Raw genomic sequence first — 19,231 nt, 5'->3', positions numbered from 1 at the left:
TACAGTGGTGTAGCTGAATGTATACTTCTCCTAGGGAGCAGGCCTGAATGCACAATTTTGAGCCAGTGCAGAATTTTGGATTTGTCACAAATCTTTAAAGCAAATCTAGTCCTTAAGGATTCAGAGATAAAGCTGAAAACATCTGGGTTGATCTCTCACAAGCCAGCATCAGGTATAGAACTTGGGAGTCCCTTCCAACTCTATGATTCTACTACTCAAGGTGTTCCAGTGCTTTGTGTGAATGAATGAATAAATCAATTTATTTCGGTCACTGGCCAGAACGAGTGCTTTGTGTTTCTTCCAGGAGCTAATGGAAACATGCTAAAACATAGAAAAACACAGATGTTCACAAATGCACTTACTTTTTCTAATTAATTTTCATTGCGGAATTTTGTTTTTCTCCGTGCAGAAATCAGGTAGGGAGGGCTGCAAGTTTGCGTCTTTTCCTGCTTATGCATCACATGTCAGTGCAATGTCTCTCAGGATCAAGGCATCAAAGTCCGAAACACCGTTTTTGCATCCTTCTGTTCTCACCAGCGGGGAAAAATCACCTCTTGTCTTTCCCAACCCCCCATCTCATCTTACAGCTCCTGCTCTCCATCATCCCCTTTCAGCCCCACCTGAGGCTATTGCCCTATCATGGGCTCACCAGAATAGTCTTCATAAGCTCCTAGTTGTGGACATCTCTGCAAACTGGCTCCAAGTGTGGAACTTCAGAGCCCTGAATGAACTGACTGATGAACTGACTGATTGGTTTGAAAATTCCCTTGATGATTTAGAAGTGGTGAAGGTGGTGTGTTTACTGGGGCCTTCTCCCATTGTGGAAGTTGTGCTGTTGGCTTCAGAAGATCAGGGAGGCATCCTATTGGCTGCAAGAAAACACAGGCTAAAGATTTGTGCAACGCATGCATTTATTTGTTTGTTATTCACCCCACATCTTGCATTCTGTTTAGAAAAGCTAAGTCAATAAGTTCTTTCAGATATGATCTTAAATCTTGTCTTTTTCAACTCAGGTCTACTCATATTGATCTGGTGTCTCTTGCATTAGCCCCCCCCCTTTCTCAATAGCAGGGGAAGCTTTCATTTTCATTTTTTCTCCCCCGTTATTAGCTTACTATGTACTAAACTTTGCTTAGTCTTTAGCTAGATAGTGATGAATGCCACAGTATTATTAGTTTCACCATTTATGCCTGTATTTGGGGGGGGGGGAGAATGAGAGCATGGGAAGAGGGGAGGGAATATCTGAAAATGTGCAGGGAATAAAATCCAGAAACTGCCAGCTTTTGTAGAGATGTATATTGATTTTATCACACTGTATGTGGAATTCAGGTATTGGGATCAAAATTTGATTTTGTTAAAAGGAAAAGAAAAACACTTCTTTAAAAAAGCCAAGCAAACTGCAGAGAGAGAGAGAGAGAGAGAGAGAGAGAGAGAGAGAGAGAGAGAGAGAGAGAGAAGTATAATCACCCCTGGCTGTTATAGGTCTGATAAACATCCATAGACCACATCACCACATGTGATTTCAAAAAGTCCACATGCCTTCATCTTCTGCACTGGCTTTTTAAAGAGGAAGCTGATAAACAAGAAGGTGTGTAGCAAGTTCTTCGGGAATCAGCCCGAAGCTAAGTAAAGAGATTCTGATTTCCCCGGCTTGAATCACAGAAAAATAATGTGTTGGTCACGCTACTTCTAAAAGGACAACACACACTTTTTGGATATCTGCCCAAATACACACAATATATAGACAAAAAGCAAACAGTGTGTGTGTTACAGTGCATGCCCAGCATTCGGTTAATGTCAATGTTCAAAGCTGAATGTTGATAACATCTGGTGGATTTTCTGAATATCTGGGCACACCAGCATATTCCCTCACTTTTCAGACACCCTCAGGCAGGGGGAACACATCCCGTTTTACCACCTGAGGCAAAACTGGAACATGTTGCCACCCCTGCTTAATGCTGCCCTGCCACCAACACTGTGCCCATCTTACCTGTGTTGTGGGGCGGCACCTGAGAAGCACCCACAGCGGCACTGACTTCCGGTGAGATCTGATGAGATCTCACCAAAGTCTGATAAGAGGTCATGCACTCCATGAGACCAAGGTGGAAAATGGTGCCACAGCTGAAGGAGGAGATAGTGGGAAGGGCAGTGGAGTTGAGGTGGATCACACCTCTTGGGCTTCTGCCACTCAAGGCAGATGCCTTGCCCTGCCTCATCAGTGGGCCAGACCTGTCTTCAAGTGAACATGGTTAATTCCTATTTAGGCAACATTCACTGTTGATGCTGATAATCACCTAAACCTGGATGGGGAAACCTGTGGCCCTCCAGAATTTGTTGGACTAGAACTCCCATCATCCCCAACTCTTGGCCATGCTAGCTACGGCTGATGGGAATCGGTGTCCAAGAAAATACAGAGGGCCACTGGGTCATCACATCTGACCCAAACCATGGTTTAGTTGAGAGGTAGACTTCATGGTACTCTCCAGATGCTACAGCTCCCATGTTTTGTAACCGGTGGCCATACTGGCTGGTTCTGAACATCTGCAGGTCACCACATTGCCCAGCCCTGGTTTAGTTATCAGGTTCAAGTCATGGTGAGTTTCAGGCTCATGTGATCCCAACTCGGTTCCTGGAGTGGAACAGAGCTCAGTCCTCCCTTAGGGGTGGGACAATTATTCAAAGCGGGAGTGGGGCTGGAAATTGTGAACACCACTGCTTTTATTAAAGCAGCCCCCATTCAAAGCTCCCATTTTTGAGAGCCACCTGCCATTTACCAAAGGCTCAGTGAAAACTGGTTTTACAGCCTGCCTGGAACAGAAAAAAAGGTGTTATTGTGAAAGACCCAGCAAGCCCCAGTCTAGGGTTGGTAAGCTGCTTTTGCCTTGGCAGGCCATGAGTCCTAGAGACCTGTGGGTTAAGCCCACCCAATAGCACAAAAGAGAGGAACTTGCTAAATGCCCTTACATTATTCCTTTGTACTGACAGATTGCCCCCACCTGCAAATGGCAGTCCAACATTGTAGAGTTCCTCTTTCCTAGACATGAAAATCCACCTAGAAGGTTACGGCAGCTTTCCACATTTTATCACCTCCGTAATACCATGTAACATTATTTATCTGTAGATTTAATGCAAGTTCAGTGATCTTTAGAGATTAACATTGAGAAGCGTGATATTAAAAAATACCCAGAGGCTTTCAGAACGCTATTTGGAGCACAGAATTGCAGCCTCTCTTTTCCCCCCTGTCCAGTTCCTTTGTCTGGGAAGTGGCGTGGATGGCATTAATAAATCAAAAATTTGTTTTCAGATTCGTATCAAGGGCTGTGAAATAGGGATGAAATTTATAATACCCTTCTATTCCATAATTGTTTCTATACATGAGAGAAATGTGGAATCCTCACCGCAATCACATCGCCTGCACCCTGTCTGCTCAGGGCAGCTTCCTTTTGATCCTTTAGTGTTTGGTAGCATCACTGGAGATCATGGATCTAGTTCATTTAGAAGAGACTTGCATGCAATGTAAGGCCTGCATCCTGATCACAACACTCTCTCACTCAACTTACTACCCTCTGGCAGTGATGTAGCATGGGTTGCCAGTGCCTGGGGCCACACAGGAGGCAGAAATGGGAAGGAGGGAAATGAACAGAGTACACATGCACATTGAACTGCCTAATGGCGTCTGCATCACCCAGGAGGTCACAGACGCAGAGATAGGAAGAGTCATTCCGTTGAACTGTAGACAGGACTTCCTGGTTAGCATAGAGAAGCCATTTCAAGAAAACTGCTTGCAAAAATGTGTGCACATTTTCATGAGGACGTTTAAAAATAAAAACATCACAAACTGATGTGAAATTAGGACAGCTGAAAAGATTGGAAAAGCAAGAAAATGAAATGGACAGATTCCCTAATTTCTCATATATAATTAATCAAAAAAGCACAACTGTTTAATGACTACGCTTCAATCTAAATGAATAACATAAACCAGATTGAGAAGAGGCTATAGCAACATGAAATAGAAGTGGGTGGTTGGGTGGGAGGGTGTCTGATTAGTAGGATTAGGACTATGAAGTTTGATGCAATAGTAGGGGTTAAACAAAAGCTATTTAGCAGTCTAGAAGAAAATGTCTTCTTATTCTTGCTGATTCCCCGCCCAGAGCATCATTTAAGAAGATCATAATTATATATATTTTTAATCTCACCATACTTCAACTGGTTGCAGCCTGGGTGCCCCCCTGGAATTAAATCTTTTACATTAAAAAAAGAAATGCAATCTCATATTAGAGCTGTCAATCCCACTGTGATATTAAGATATATTTAAAGACATTCATTTTCATGGTGCTGCATGCTAAGCTTCCCTTGCTGTCCCCTAATTCTTCACAAGGTGTGACAGCCTTGTGTTTCAGTGGTGCTTGGCAAGCTGCACTTGAATTGCATTACTCGTTTGCTCAAATCTATCACGGTTTGCTCTGTGCAACGTGGAAGGAGCCATGTGAGCTGGCCAAGAGGAACAGAGGCAGAGGACAAATCTGCGTGAAGAACAGCAGGCTGCACCTCTTCTCTGCCACCGCCACATCAATCTGCCTTAGACAATTGCCGATGGGAACTGGACTGGCTGAATGAGCCAGAGGGCCGAGGCAGGGAATCATCTTTTTGAGAAGTGATTTATGAATATTGAGTAAATGCAATTGTGACAGCCATTTCCCCACTTCTTGCGCAATAATACTTAGATGGACCGACTCTTCAAAGTTAGTGGGGAGGTATCAATAAAAAAATCAAGGAATACAGTCAGCTTCATAAAGTGAAAGGTACTGAATCAAAGACACTTTGATCACTATTCCTCTGTTTTCCAAGCTTCTTGATGAGCTTCGCCTTCTTACTTTTAAGATCACTACGACATGCGCTGCTAAGAAGGTATTTTTTTTTCATCTTCATTGCATTAAGGACATAAGAAGAGCCTGTTGGATCATGTCAATGGCCCACCTAGCATACCCTCCAACATTTCTCCAATGAAAATAGGAACATCCTTTCCAACATCCTGCTCTCCCAAGGGCCAACCAGATGGCTACAGGATGTGGGGGAAAAGGACCCGAGCATGACAGCACTCTCTCCACTTGTGATTTCCAACCATTGGCATCCATAGGCATAATGAGGATGATGATGATGATGATGATGATGATGATGATGATGATATATTTATACCCCACCCATCTGGCTGGGTTTCCCCAGCCACTCTGGGCGGCTCCCACCAGAATATTAAAAACATGATAAAAGATCAAACATTAAAAACTTCCCTAAACAGGGCTGCTTTCAGATGTCTTCTAAAAGTCCGATAGTTGTTTATTTCCTTGACATTTGATGGGAGGGCATTCCACAGGGCAGGTGCCACTACTGAGAAGGCCCTCTGCCTGGTTCCCTGTAACCTCATTTCTTGCAGTGAGGGAACCGCCAGAAGACCCTCCAAGCTGGACCTCAGTGTCTGGGCTGAATGATGGGGGTGGAGACCCTCCTTCAGGTATACAGTGGTACCTCAGGTTAAGAACCTAATTCATTCTGGAGGTCCGTTCTTAACCTGAAACTGTTCTTCACCTGAGGTACCACTTTAGCTAATGGGGCCTCCCGCTGCCACCATGCTGCCACCGTGCAATTTCTGTTCTCATCCTGAAGCAAAGTTCTTAACCCGAGGTACTATTTCTGGGTTAGCGGAATCTCTAACCTGAAGTGTCTGTAACCTGAAGCTTCTGTAACCCGAGGTACCACTGTACTGGGTCGAGGCTGTTTAAGACTTTAAAAGTCAGCACCAACACTTTGAATTGTGCTTGGAAACGTCCTGGGAGCCAATGTACGTCTTTCAGGACTGGTGTTATATGGTCTCAGCGGCCACTCCATAGTGACTCTGATAGAGGAGGAAGAAGACAGCAGTTGTGGTCATGAGTGATTGATAACCATAAATTTGTCCAGGGCTTTTTTTTCAGCTGGAACTCGATGGAACATAATTCCGGCACCTCTCAGATGGGTGCCATAGCAATTATCAGAGAACAAGCGAGGCGTTCATGGTGAGTTCCGGCACCTCTTTTTCTAGGGAAAAAAAAGCACTGAATTTGTCCAATCCTCTTTTGAAGCCATCCAAGTTGGTGGCCATCACTTCTTGGGGGAGCAAATTCCATAGTCTTAACGATGTGCTGTGTGAAGAAGGATTTTCTTTTGTCCGTCTTAAGTCTTCCAACACTCAGCTTCAAAGGATGTCTATAAGTTCTAGTGTTATGAGGGTGCAAGAGAACATTTTCTCTATTCAGTTTCTCTGCACCATGCATGAGTTTCTACACCTGTTACAACTGCAACAAAGAAACCAGTAATATAATGGTAAAATGTATGCATTGATCAAGGCATTAAAAAGTGGCGCTTGTGAGTCCTTATGGTTGCAAAGAGACTTGTGCTTCAAGGTTGGAAAGGTGAAGACCCACCATCCATTCCTCAGTGGTCCTTCCACAGTTGAACATCTATCTTAATAATCAACAATCTCTTTTGGATACCAATTTGGGTGTATAGTAATGTCTATGTTTAAAGTAAGATTGGTGGGTTATTCTTATTGTTAATGGGAAATGACGTTGTCTCCTCTTTTCTGCTATATTTGCAATTAAAAATTAGAAGAAAAGCACAGAGTTAAACAAAGCCTTATAGGCTGCTTGGCAGTAGTCTAAGCCTCTGTCTGAGGTGGCAAATCCAGAGCTAATTCCAACAGATATCTCTTCTGCCTCTGCTTCAAGACATCCAGCAAGGGAGAACACAACACCAATAAGGGTGATTGATTCTATGGTGGACCTACTATCCAGAGGATTCGTCTAATGTCCAGACCTGGAAGGGTAGGCATGCATGGGAGCCAAAATGGAGGAAGAGGAATTGTGTGTGTGGCTGAAAAGCAACATCTATGAACAAACCCACCATAATATTTTTTATCATCACCACCAGTGCTTGGCTTACGATTTACAGGCCCAGATTCTTTGGGGAACATGAATAGCCTGAGATGTTCCATACCTATTCAAAATTATGCTCCCCAGCTCTCTCCCATCAGATCTCTCTGATGTCCAGATCAGCTAATGATTAAATTCAGCCTCACAACCACAACATGTCATATATGCCATGCATCTACATGAAGGGGTTCTGCCTTTGATAGCTTCATTTTCTGAGTACAGCAGCCTTAGTCTGTGCAGCATTTAGACAGTCAGGCCTTCACTCTGTTAGCTGCAAAGGTGTAAAAATCTTAGGCAGCTTGTCAAGGATGCTTTAATTCGGGGGTGGGGTGGTGGCCTTTTGATGTGGTTGGACTCCAACTCCCATCAGCCCCAGCCAGCATGGGAATGAAGGGTGTTGTAGTCCAACAGCCTCTGGAAGGTGACAGGTTCCCCATTCCTGCTTGAATCGAGGCCCTTTTCTCCCTTTTACTAGGCTCTGCCATTCTGAAAGTAGAAATTTAAAATGCTTTGGTTTGCGACAACTATATTTGTCTATATGCTGTGCCAGAATGATAATTGCCCAGCAGTATAGATTTCCAGCATCTTAGCATTGGTTTTTTGTGTGTGTGGCAGTGGGATGTGTTATAACAAGGCAACATCTGGATAACTTTGTATTGTTAACAAGGACCAGCTCACCCTTGTAGCTTGCCCGCCTCTGAGCAATGGATCCACCATTCATTAATTATAATCTCAACAAATGCAGATAAAACTGAAGAAGGGGTGGCATATGAGGGTCTAGCTCACTCCTGATATCATGACTCAGAACAGACTTCCCTGATTTATTTTATAAACTCTCTTGGGCATGGCTGTTCCAATAAGAAAGATGGAAACCACATCAAAGAAGGAGTAGATGCAGTTAATTAAATTTTAAAAACCACCTTTAGACACAATCCAGGTAAGTTAAGTGTTTTTAAGTCCCAACAATTTCAGTAGGAAAGATTCAAATACAATGGTACCTTGGGTTACATACGCTTCAGGTTACATACGCTTCAGGTTACAGACTCTCCTAACCCAGAAATAGTGCTTCAGGTTAAGAACTTTGCTTCAGGATGAGAACAGGTATCGTGCTCCGGCAGCGCGGCAGCAGTGGGTGGTCCCATTAGCCGAAGTGGTGCTTCAGATTAAGAACAGTTTCAGGTTAAGAACGGACCTCTGGAACGAATTAAGTACTTAACCCGAGGTACCACTGTATGTGCTTGACCCATGCAAATAAAACAGACCAAGTCCAGCATGGGAGCACCATCTAGTCAGATTTGTTTATTAAAAATGTCAATCATAATTCAGAAATGTGTCCACTGCAGTGCCCCATCTTTTTCATGTGAGGCCCACACAACATTCTGTGACCATTTTGTTTTAATTTTACTTAATCAAAGTGAAAGGGATTTATCAAAAAATACTTTTTGGGAAGCTGTCCATTGCTATTATGCAGAAGTGCACGTCTAGCCAGATTTTAAAATAAGCAGACAGTGGTGAGGCTATATTGTCTGCAAGCTTTAATATTTTAGATGCGATACAACACAACCCATTACATGCAGATGGAATATGATGCCACTGTCACTAGGAAATCAATTAGTGAAGTATTGTGCAATAGCTAAAAATGCTCTAGCATCAAAAGGTCCAAAATTGCATGAGAATGACTTCTTGATTTTAGCCTGATCCTAAATAAGCTCATTTAGCTAGAATGTCCAGTGAACTCAATCAAACTCACTTCCTAGCAAGGCAACTTAGGCTTGCTATCACTGTCTTCTCAAGAAGTATTGTAGCATAACAGAATGCCTCTTTACAGCACTGGGTTGACAAGTTCATGAATTTTTACTAGTTTTTCTGTACTTACAGTGTGTGCATGTGCACTACAGTGAATATCCAAAAGACATTGCTGTTGATGCTCACTTGTGTATATTGGCAAATCCAGACACATTTGGGCAATGTCTGAAAACTCTTTACATCAGGAATATTCACTGGTATATATCTAAAAAGACGTCAAACACGAATCAATTTTCCGATATATATATATAAATGGGATTGTCATTATTCACAAAAATGCCAACAGCCAATAGTCACTGTCCTATTTCAGACAATCATAGTAACATAAGGGTAGCCAGAGGACCCAAATCCAGCTCTGAAGAGCAGGGACAGATATGCTGTGGCTAGACCACAATTCCCATCATTCCAGAAGACTGGACATGAAAGAAGCTGTAGTCCAACAACAATGGACGGGCCATAGGTTCTTCATACTGCTTTAAAGGCATCCCATCTTGTTGATGGGCTTACAGTACATTTCTGGGCCTAATCTACAGTGCTAGTTTTAACCTATGAAACCTTCCATGGCTCTGGACCCCAGTTCCTTATGGAACACATATTTCCATATCAGCCTACATGGAGCCTGAACTCATCATTGGAAGACCTACTTTAAAGTGCCATCATAGAGAGTCTTTTCTGTGGTGGCCCCCTGTTTATGGAACACTCTCCCCAAGGAAACTCACCTGGCACCTACATTTCCATCCTTTTTGCATCTGCTGAAGACTTTCCTCCCTCTCCCAGGGATTTGTTTGCTGTACGTTTTCTGTTGCTTTGGAGAGCACCTTTTCATTGGCTACTTTAACTGGTCAGTTTTTCTGGGGATTATACTGATGTTGTCATGGGAGAAATACATTTTTTTAAAAAAACAACTCAGTGCATTGTCACTTTTTAGTGCTGTCTTAAAATTTTATGCACTGATCGTATTCATTTCTTATATATTCATAATTAGTTGTCTGGGGTCTCTTTTGTATAAGGTAATGAATGGTAATCAATATCTACTTTCTGCACCACCTTTTTATGAATGCAGGCTAAGGCCACATTGTAAACAGGAAGGAAATGTGAAAGAAATGCATATCTTTAATATTACAATTATAATATTTTGCCCAAGAGGGGGCAAAATCCAGAATCTATAATGAATAAACAATTCCCGTTTAATCACAAAAATGCGTCATATCGTTATTCTGTTCTCACAACTGAAGAGTCACAGTCTAAATGTGAACACAGATCTCAATAGCCACTGATGGCTATTATTCAGAATTGATGAACTGAGGCTTTCAAGTGACGCAGGAAGCAAAATGCAGTGTGAGATGTACCTCTCAATCACAGATCTCCTTCCATCATTGCCTCCTGCAAGTCACTGCATCAAATGTTCCTGCTAAGGTGATCTCCTGCTTTTGCTGGGTTTATGATCAGAGGTCTCATTTTGGGTCCTGCCACAATGCCCTTTTCGACGACCTATGTTGATAGCAGTGGTGGTGAGGCATTTTTTCAGCGCACACAGTAACTGCATCTGAGTTGCAGGAGCAAAATTGCGTGACTTGTGGCCCACAAAGCCAAACAAAGCCTAGCAGCTATGTGCAGTCATACCTTGTGTTGCGTCCGCTTCATGTTGCGTCTTTTCGCGTTACGTCCTGTGGCAACCCGGAAGTACCGGAACGGGTTACTTCCAGGTTTCACCACTTGTGACTGCGCAGAAGCACTAAATCGTGCTTCATACATGTGCAGAAGTGCCAAATCATGCCGTGCGCCTGTGCAGATGCAGCGCTTCGAGTTGCAGGCATTTCACATTACGGACAGGCCTCTGGAATGGATCCCATTCATAACATGAAGTACTACTGTACTGGAGTCCACCAGGAGCTCAACAAACTGCCTGTCATTTTCCCCAAACTAGTTGTGTAGAACACTAAAAATGAGAGAGGTTATTAAGCAGGCCATGATATATGGCGAGCAATTCGTCCTCAGAATCTACTGGATGGCTCACAAGCCTGGCTGTGCACAGGTTACTATCATAGTGGCAACTGCCTGCCAAAATCCCAATTTGGCTGAGAGCTCATCAATATGTCACAGTCTCCATCCCTTTGCAGCATGTTCCCCTCTTCTGACTGGCTTCCCTTCTCTACAGATTCCAAACTGACCTTCAGTCGCAAGATGCTCCTGATGTGAGGTTCTACCAATCATACTGTCACTTTTATTTTTACATTGGAATGTAGGAAGCTGGCAGGAGTCTTTCCCCATTTTACCTGGCGATAGTCTTACCTGGGATCGAACATGAGACCTTTTGCATGCAAAGCATTGGCTCTACCCTTGAGGTACAGCCCTTGTAATTTTCATTTGTCATTTCTATGTCCTGCCTTTCATCACAAGAGATATTGATGCCTCCCTTTCTTCTCAGAGCTTATGGTCCTGTGCTGTGCTTAGAACACAGCAGAAATGGACAAAATATATCATAACATGTACCCCAGAGTCCAGATGAGCCACTTGTGACTCTCCCAAGTTTTGGAACAGAGGAACGCAGGAAGCATTTGAGCATAGAAAGTCAAACTCTTGGCCAAACTAGCTCAGCGTTGTCTAACTGGTGGCATCTCCCCAGAGTTTTAGGCAAGGGACATTCACAACCTTTTGCATGCCAGGCAGGTGCTCTGCTATTGAGCTACAGCCTTCTCCAAAAAGAAGCTGAAGGTACCTGGGGATGAACAACTCTGTCAGTTTCAGTTTCACCCAGTTTCTCATATTTCCAATCTTAAAATTGGTTCACTACATTTCTGCACTGCTTTGAATTTGTTTTAAAAATCCTCACAAAAATTGACCGGCATTTTAGCACCTATTTCTCCTAATACACACATTTTAAAGCTACTAATAACACATTTGTGCTCATTTTCCCCTAATATGTGCATTTTTTGGTGCACAACCTTTGGACAGAGAACTGCTTTGCAGCTTTCAGAGAAGTGCAAATCTTGGCAGATAGCTGGCAGATTTGGTCTGTGTGCTATATTAGAAATGCTCCTGTTAAAATGCAAACTGAATCAAATTTATTCCCCCTTCCTAGTCACACTTGATGCAACCTGGTCTTCTGTTGCATTTTTAAAGGCAATGCCAGCTCAATGCTAATCTGAAGGGGACCTCAAATGGCACTTCCCTGATGAGGAAACAGGAAACACTGTAAACAGTTCTGCTTCACCACTGAGACCTCAATTCCTGCCATTACCTCTCTGTTTCCTCACACAGTGCTCCCAGAAGCAGGTTGTGCCACTGAGAGCCAGTGTGGTGTAGTGGTAAAGAGCGATAGACTCGTAATCTGGGGAACCGGGTTCGCGTCTCTGCTCCTCCACATGCCGCTGCTGGGTGACCTTGGGCTAGTCACACTTCTTTGAAGCCTCTCAGCCCCACTCACCTCACAGAGTGTTTGTTGTGGGGGAGGAAGGGAAAGGAGAATGTTAGCCACTTTGAGACTCCTTCGGGTAGTGACAGTGGCGTAGCGTGGGGCGTTCGGGGGGGGGGGCCGGCCACACCGGGTGCAACATCTGGGGGTTAGCGTTAGGGGGCGCAAATCCATGGGTTAGGGGGCGCAAATCCACGGGTTAGGGGGCGCAAATTACTTTCCTTGTCCCAGGTGCTGACAGCCCACGCTACGCCACTGGGTAGTGAGTGATAAAACGGGATATCAAATTCAAACTCCTCCTCCTCCTTTTCTTCTTCTTCTTTGCTGTATGGCAGTGCCAAATCTGCTTAAACTCCCAGAGGCTAAATTTCACGCAGGAAGGACTACATTAGTCATTCCAGCTCAGTATTGTCTGCACTGACCACTAGACGTTCTCCAGGGTTTTCAGGCAAGAGGCCTTCCAGGAGCTGTCTGAAGATACCAGGAATTTTGGAACCTTCCACATGCAAAGTAGCCCCAGTGGTCAGCGGCACAGCGGTGCTTCCCTGAGCTCCCACCACCGGTGTTGCTGCAGATTACCAGGGAGGAGAAGAGGAGGGGCGAGGCAGTGGGGAGGTTGGCATGGTGCAAACGCTCTGGTGGAGCCAATCCAGTGCTCCCAGCGGTGCCTCTACACCATGCTGACCGCCCACCCTGGTAATCTGCAGTGATGCTGGTGATGGGTAAACCGTGCTGCACCACCACTGCTGAGAAGCTCTGAGCTGTGGCCACTGAGCTATGGCCCTCCATGTTTCGCACTATGGAGGAAGAGATGCGCTTGTGGGATTTCCTTGCCTCATCTTTCAAAATGACTTGTGCCTTGATGGGAATGGAGGGGAATGGGGCTGTCATTTGTTGCTCTGCTTCAGGAAGCAAAGCAGTGGCCTCACCACTGAGCCATGACCCTTCCCCCAACGATGAAGGCAAAGAAGAAAGACTTTGTTCATTAGGCAAACGTTAATATTTCTATTTACAACTGGAAATGCTCCAAGTGATTCTTTTTCTTTTCTTTTTTTCATTGTCATGAATTTTGAATGTTATCAGGAAGGTACTCTGAATTAGGAAGTCACTGCTCAAATCCCAGGGAAAGCGGTGCGCGCCAATAAACAATTTTAGCATGTTGTAGGTTTCTTTTGTTTCTGTTGCACAAACGCCAATCTACCGAGGTTTGTGCTTTTGCCTTTAATGAAATGATTAGCCCCATCAGGCTGGTGACCTGGTACAATTAAAAAATGATGGGATTCTGTTCCCCACCCCCCAAATTCAAATTCCCACCTCTTATAAAACAGAAGCACTTCATCTTCAAATGTTAACATGTCATACTAATGATAAATCTTTTCTGCTCTGGGGGGAAAAAAAAGAACACTTCACTTCTTTCACATCAGTTACTAGCTGGAATATTGGAAGCTTGAATTATATTTTCGCAACATGATTTTGAGGGCCACTTCATGCATTACGTTTGATGACATGGAGATGATTAATCTCAGAGCTGGACAAGGAGCCTGCTTTGGGGCTAACTAAATGCTAAGCATAAATGTGTGCAAGAGAAACTCCTTTTTTTCTTCTCAGGAAAATCACCCTAGGGAGGGGGCGATCTTGAATGGAGAAATGGCAAAGGAGGTACTTAACCCATTCCACACCCATACTTTCTCTACGTCATGCTTCTCCCTCTATTGATCTAAATGTATGTTGAATCATTTGGGACAGAGAAATTGTGGGCAGGGAGAGGATTAAGATCTCCCTTTCCCTCCCCATACTACCATATTTTTTGCTCTATAAGACTCACTTTTTCCCTCCTAAAAAGTAAGGGGAAATGTGTGTGCGTCTTATGGAGTGAATGCAGGCTGCACAACTATCCCAGAAGCCAGAACAGCAAGAGGGATTGCTGCTTTCACTGCGCAGCGATCCCTCTTGCTGTTCTGGCTTCTGAGATTCAGAATATTTTTTTTCTTGTTTTCCTCCTCCAAAAACTAGGTGCGTCTTGTGGTCTGGTGCATCTTATAGAGTGAAAAATACGGTACTTTCCCTCTTTTAGCCACCACTTCTCCAAGTTGTACAATGGCCAGAGAAGAATGGTGTCAGGGTTGTGTATAATGTGTCACTTGCTCCTCTGAAATGGAGGAAAACAGCATTGCTTGTGGCTTTCTCAATCAATGAAAATAAATTGGGAAACCTTGAGTGGCTTCCTGCTGCATGCACTTCCATTGTCATTCATAGATTTCAAGATACAGGGAAGCAAGGCAACTGATTAAACTAAGTTGCCTTAAAAAAAGAGAGAGTATTTGTTAAATAGGCATGTTTCACAACACATCTGTCTGTCTGTCCATTTGCCTTCTCCCAGGACCCACTTTGCCAACACAGATAGGGAAAGGTTGTATCTGAAAAGGGAAAGAGACTGCAAGGTAATTCAGCATATTTGGGGAATTGGTAACCTTTGAGAAAAGTCCTCAAACACTGTCTTGGATATCAGTGCCTTTGTGAGATCAGTACTAATCACACCAATTGGCTTGCAAAAAACCCAAACAAACATATTCTAGATAACAGGGATGGGGGAGAAAATTCTGTTCAGTTTGCAGTTTAAGGCAAACCTTCCTAATCTGCATTTTTTGGAACAATGCAGGAACTAGCATGCAGTTGCCATTCAAAACTTGCACTTCTCCACATGTTGAGATGCAATTGTCTAACAATATAGTGTACAACAATGCATATATAGAAACCTATGTGTGTGTGTGTGTGGCAAAATTGCATGTGTTAGGAGAAATGCACACTAAATGCTGATGAACTTCCACAAGGACTTATTTGTTTCCTTTAATTGCAAACCAGTGCAGAAATGTGGCGAATTGAACTGAAGATTGGAAAAAAGAGGAAGCAAAATAATGGTCAGATTTGTGCCTCCCAGGTAGATAAGGCATTAAATGAAATGAAAGTGAGGCTACCATGGCATGGAGTGGGTAGCTAAGAAAGAAAAATGTGGAGAAATTGGGGGCATACATTTGTCCATATCCTGAACTTACAGCTCATATTTATAACCACGTTTTCATAAACATTCCCACCATTTGATGGGAAAATTGTAACCAGACTGACTTGCCCTCGGTTGTGGCAGGTGGTCCTTTCTTACGGCTGATGAAGTCCTAATTTCATTACAAGTTTCCCACTCCACAATTGAGTCTCTGCTCTCTAGCTCTGGAGTCACCTCAATACTATTTTTCAACAGGAACTTTTACTATTCATGATCGTAGTAGGTTAAATCCAGCAATAAATTTCTGAACTCCCACTAAAATCAACAGTGGCTGAGAATAATAGGTGAGGACTGCAAGTTATTTAACCAAAGCCCTTGCACCAATAGTATACTATGGTGAATGGAATTATAACGGCCTTCTGTATTTTGTTAGTTATTAAATACTGATAGGGAGTGGCATCTCTTTTTTTCCAGACAGAGGCCCTGAAAGTCAGGTAGAAGTTCCACCATTGCAGCTTCCAAAAGGGTGTCTATTTGATTTCTGCCTGTCATTGAGCTATTCAAAGCAGTGTGCATGCACACGAAAGCTCATACCAATAACAAACTTAGTTGGTCTCTAAGGTGCTACTGGAAGGATTTTTTTTTAATTTTGTTTCAACCTCTAAAAAGGTAAAAGATGGCAAAAGCCCTAGATGTAAACTGTTGCCCTCTTAATCCTTTGCAGCCTTCGTTGTACTGTGGCAGCATTCAAAACCACTTAAATCCCATCAAATTTGTATTCAGCCCAGACCCTTTAAACATCCCTATATTCCAGGGACATCCCTGATTTAGAGAAAATGTCCCGTTTTCTGATTTGATCCCAGAATGTCCCGCTTTTCCTTAGGATGTCCCTTTTTTCAATGGAGAAATGTTGGAGGGTATGGAGTTATCCGACTCCAGAACTGTCTGAAGGCAATCCTGCATAGGAAAGGGTTTTTTATGTTTAATGTTTCATTATGTTTTTATATATGTTGGAAGCCGTCCAGAGTAGTTGGGCAACCCGGTAAGATGTGTGGGGTATAAATAGTAAAACTATCATTATAGAATGGGATGTCCCCATTTTCATGGGAGAAATGTTGGAGGATATGCCTAAACGGCCTTGGCCCAGTATATCTGAAGGAGCATCTCCACCCCCACCGTTCAGCCCGGATGCTGAGGTCCAGCGCCGAGAGCCTTCTGGCGATTCCCTCATTGAGAGAAGCAAAGCTACAGGGAACCAGGCAGAGGGCCTTCTTGGTAGTGGCACCCGCCCTGTGGAACGCCCTCCTATCAGATGTCAAAGAGATAACCAACTACCTGACATTCAGAAGACATCTGAAGGCAGCCCTGTTCAGGGAAGTTTTAAATGTGTTACATTTTAGTGTATTTTTTGTCTTTGTTGGAAACTGTCCAGAGTGGCTGGGGAAACCCAGCCAGATGGGCGGGGTACAAATAATAAATTATTATAATTATTATTATTATTATTTAGTGCTTCCCAAATATTGGAGTCAATAAGGTGAGCTGTGGGCAAATCATGGAGTCACTGAAAGAAAACTAAAGTCAACAGACAGCAGCAGCAAATGTGATAAAGCAGCAGCACTACCCTGTGAAAAAGTTCCAATTAAAGTGCCTGGGACAACTAAACAGATTTTAATGACTTGCCTGGTGCTAAGCAATGAGGTGGCCTGATGGGCTTCCTTCAAGAACATAGCTCATAACGCCACGGATAAAGCTCTGCCCCTAGCGTCACTACATCTTTCTTCTCCAAGAGAAGCTAAAACCTCTCAGGGGTCCACCCTAAAAACGGTGATGCGAGGAGCGGCTCTTACAGCTTGACACAAACGATAATGTTTCATAAAACAACAGGGCTGTTTTCCTAAGCACGGCACACTTAATTGGACATGGAATCCATATTTCCTTTTTTAGGGCTCCTGAAGGGTCTCCATGCCTTGGGCCGGAACTTGGGGCTCGTTGCCATGGAAACGTGTGAGATCATATCACCCTGCGGCAAAGGTTTCCCGTTTCAGCTGCACTTTATTAGGTATTGCTTTCAGGGGAAGAGAAACCTGCACCAGAACAGCATCATCACGGCGCACGTGGTTTATTTGTTTGTTTGTTTTAACTGGAGTCCGGAGGTGGGGAACGTCTGGTCTGTGAGCTGAATGGGGCCCTCAGGACAAGTAGCAGGCCTACATTTTAGGGGCCCTCAAGCTTGAACTGTTATGGGGCCCCTTTGCAACCAGCAACTAGGTCTGGGTAACCACTGTTATCTTCTTCAGTGGGGTTGTTCCACGCAGTGCTATCTTTCTAGAAAAAATGGTGCTGGAACTAAACATGAACACTTCCCTCAATCGCTTAGAAGAGCAATGAGAGTACTAGCTGAGAAAAAAGCCCTGGTTCCACGACAGATCACCACACGTTTACAACTTCTGTGCTACTGACGCTAACTTTGGGATTGTTGAAATACATACAACAAAACAATAATAATCCATTTGTGTTGCGCAACCCAAATTGGGTCTACTAGACCCAAACATTTTAAGCAATGTGGACTGTAGTCACTTCTGGGGCCCCTCTGGGATTAGGGGCCTTGAAGCTTCAACTTTATTAGTTTCATAGTAGATTTGTCCCTGCTCAGGACTCTTCCCCAAACCATGCCCCTCAAGGGCCCTTCCCCATGTCATCCTTGAGTATTTTGACCTAGCTGGAGTGTTTTTTTGAGCTCAGATGATGCCTCTCTCACTTGTCTGGATGAAGAATGGAGTGAGATGCACATGTGGAAATGTGAGCCTACTGTACAAAGGTTACCTATGTTGCTCTGTCCAGTATTGTTTCTTGCCCCACACATCACTTCCATGCGGCCCCCAGAAGGGTTGCCCACAAAGGAATGAGGCCCTCGAGGTTGAAAAATGTTCCCCACCCCTGAAGAGGGTCACAACCTCCCTGAATTCAGTTCTGATTTTTTTCTGCTCGTTTTAATAGAGTAGCTCCAAAATAAATATTGGACAACATTTGAGAAGTTCTCTTTGCACCACCAGATGATGGAAATCCAGGCAGAATTTGCTCCCATTTTCCAGGATAGCTCACCCTGCCACTTTGGGAACCTGTGGAAAAACAAAGGTGTCTTTCCCAGCACAAGTGTTGCCCTGCTGGAGATAGGCCTGTTGTCATTGTTGCAGAAGAAGGAGCTCTATACAACTCAGCTATATAACAACAGAAAGCTATACTAATCATTTCACTCTCTCTCTTTTCCCCCAGCAGTAATTTTAATTTAAGGCACTAGAGGAGATGCAATTTGGTACGATTTAAGAGCTGCATTTGTATCATTATTTCCACTCTCCTGAATCATTACTATTTCAGTAACAGCTTGGATGGAAGCCACAATCTGAGCAACTCTACCAAAACCCTCCTTATCGCCATGTGTGCACCCAGCCCCATCACTCATTCTACCACCGTGGGCACAATTGGTTAAATCCGTAAATAAGCTATTGATATACATCTTGGGGCTTGTACTAAAATCAACAGAGATCCTTCAGATATAGCCAAACATAATTAAGGCGGCACTCCTCAGCATGCTTACTAAGACACAAGTCCTAGTGAATTCAGTAGGGCTTACTGCCAAGTTAATCATGTTTAGAAAGGGACTCTGCATCTTTTTGGCACCAGGAAAGAACATTTTTATTTTCAGGGGCATTTGGACAGTATCAATGATCCAACTTGTAGTGGCGGTTTCTGGTGTTTCTTCTAGGTAAAAGGTAAATGTAAAGAACCCCTGGACGGTTAAGTCCAATCAAAGGTGACGATGGGTTGCAGAGCTCATCTCATTTTTCCGGCTGAGGGAGCCGGCGTTTGTCCACAGACAGCTTTCCGGGTCATGTGGACAGCATGACTAAACTGCTTCTGGTGCACAGAGGACCGTGACAAGTGCCAGAATGCACGGAAACACTGTTTACCTTCCCACCTCAGCTGTACCTATTTCTCTACTTGCACTGGTGTGCTTTCGAAATGCTAGGTTGGCAAGAACTGGGACTG

At 43.7% G+C, this 19,231-nt stretch overlaps 1 protein-coding gene across 9 annotated transcripts in view; it reads right to left on the bottom strand.

The window, feature by feature from the left end:
- Window positions 1-205: 205 nt before the first annotated feature.
- The window catches only part of LOC309371533 (uncharacterized protein), a 77,227-nt gene continuing 58,201 nt past the window's right edge, over window positions 206-19,231 (bottom strand). For 7 of the 9 annotated variants that reach the window (XR_014169128.1, XR_014169130.1, XR_014169131.1 and 4 more), the window contains exon 4: window positions 206-869. Coding sequence is in view for 2 of the 9 variants with exons in the window: in XM_081914339.1 (XP_081770465.1) it covers window positions 714-869 (156 nt within the window). In the remaining 7 variants the exon portion in view is untranslated. Of the gene's footprint in view, window positions 870-1,000; window positions 7,452-8,897; window positions 8,977-19,231 lie in introns of those variants that run through there. The other 2 variants (XR_014169133.1, XR_014169129.1) reach the window with 2 other exon arrangements.

This window comes from Podarcis melisellensis, assembly GCF_964234715.1.
Source record: "Podarcis melisellensis genome assembly, chromosome: 6".
NCBI classification, from domain to species: Eukaryota; Metazoa; Chordata; class Lepidosauria; order Squamata; family Lacertidae; genus Podarcis; species Podarcis melisellensis.
Note: the sequence above shows the minus strand (reverse complement) of the source record. Positions and strands in the feature narration are given on the sequence as shown.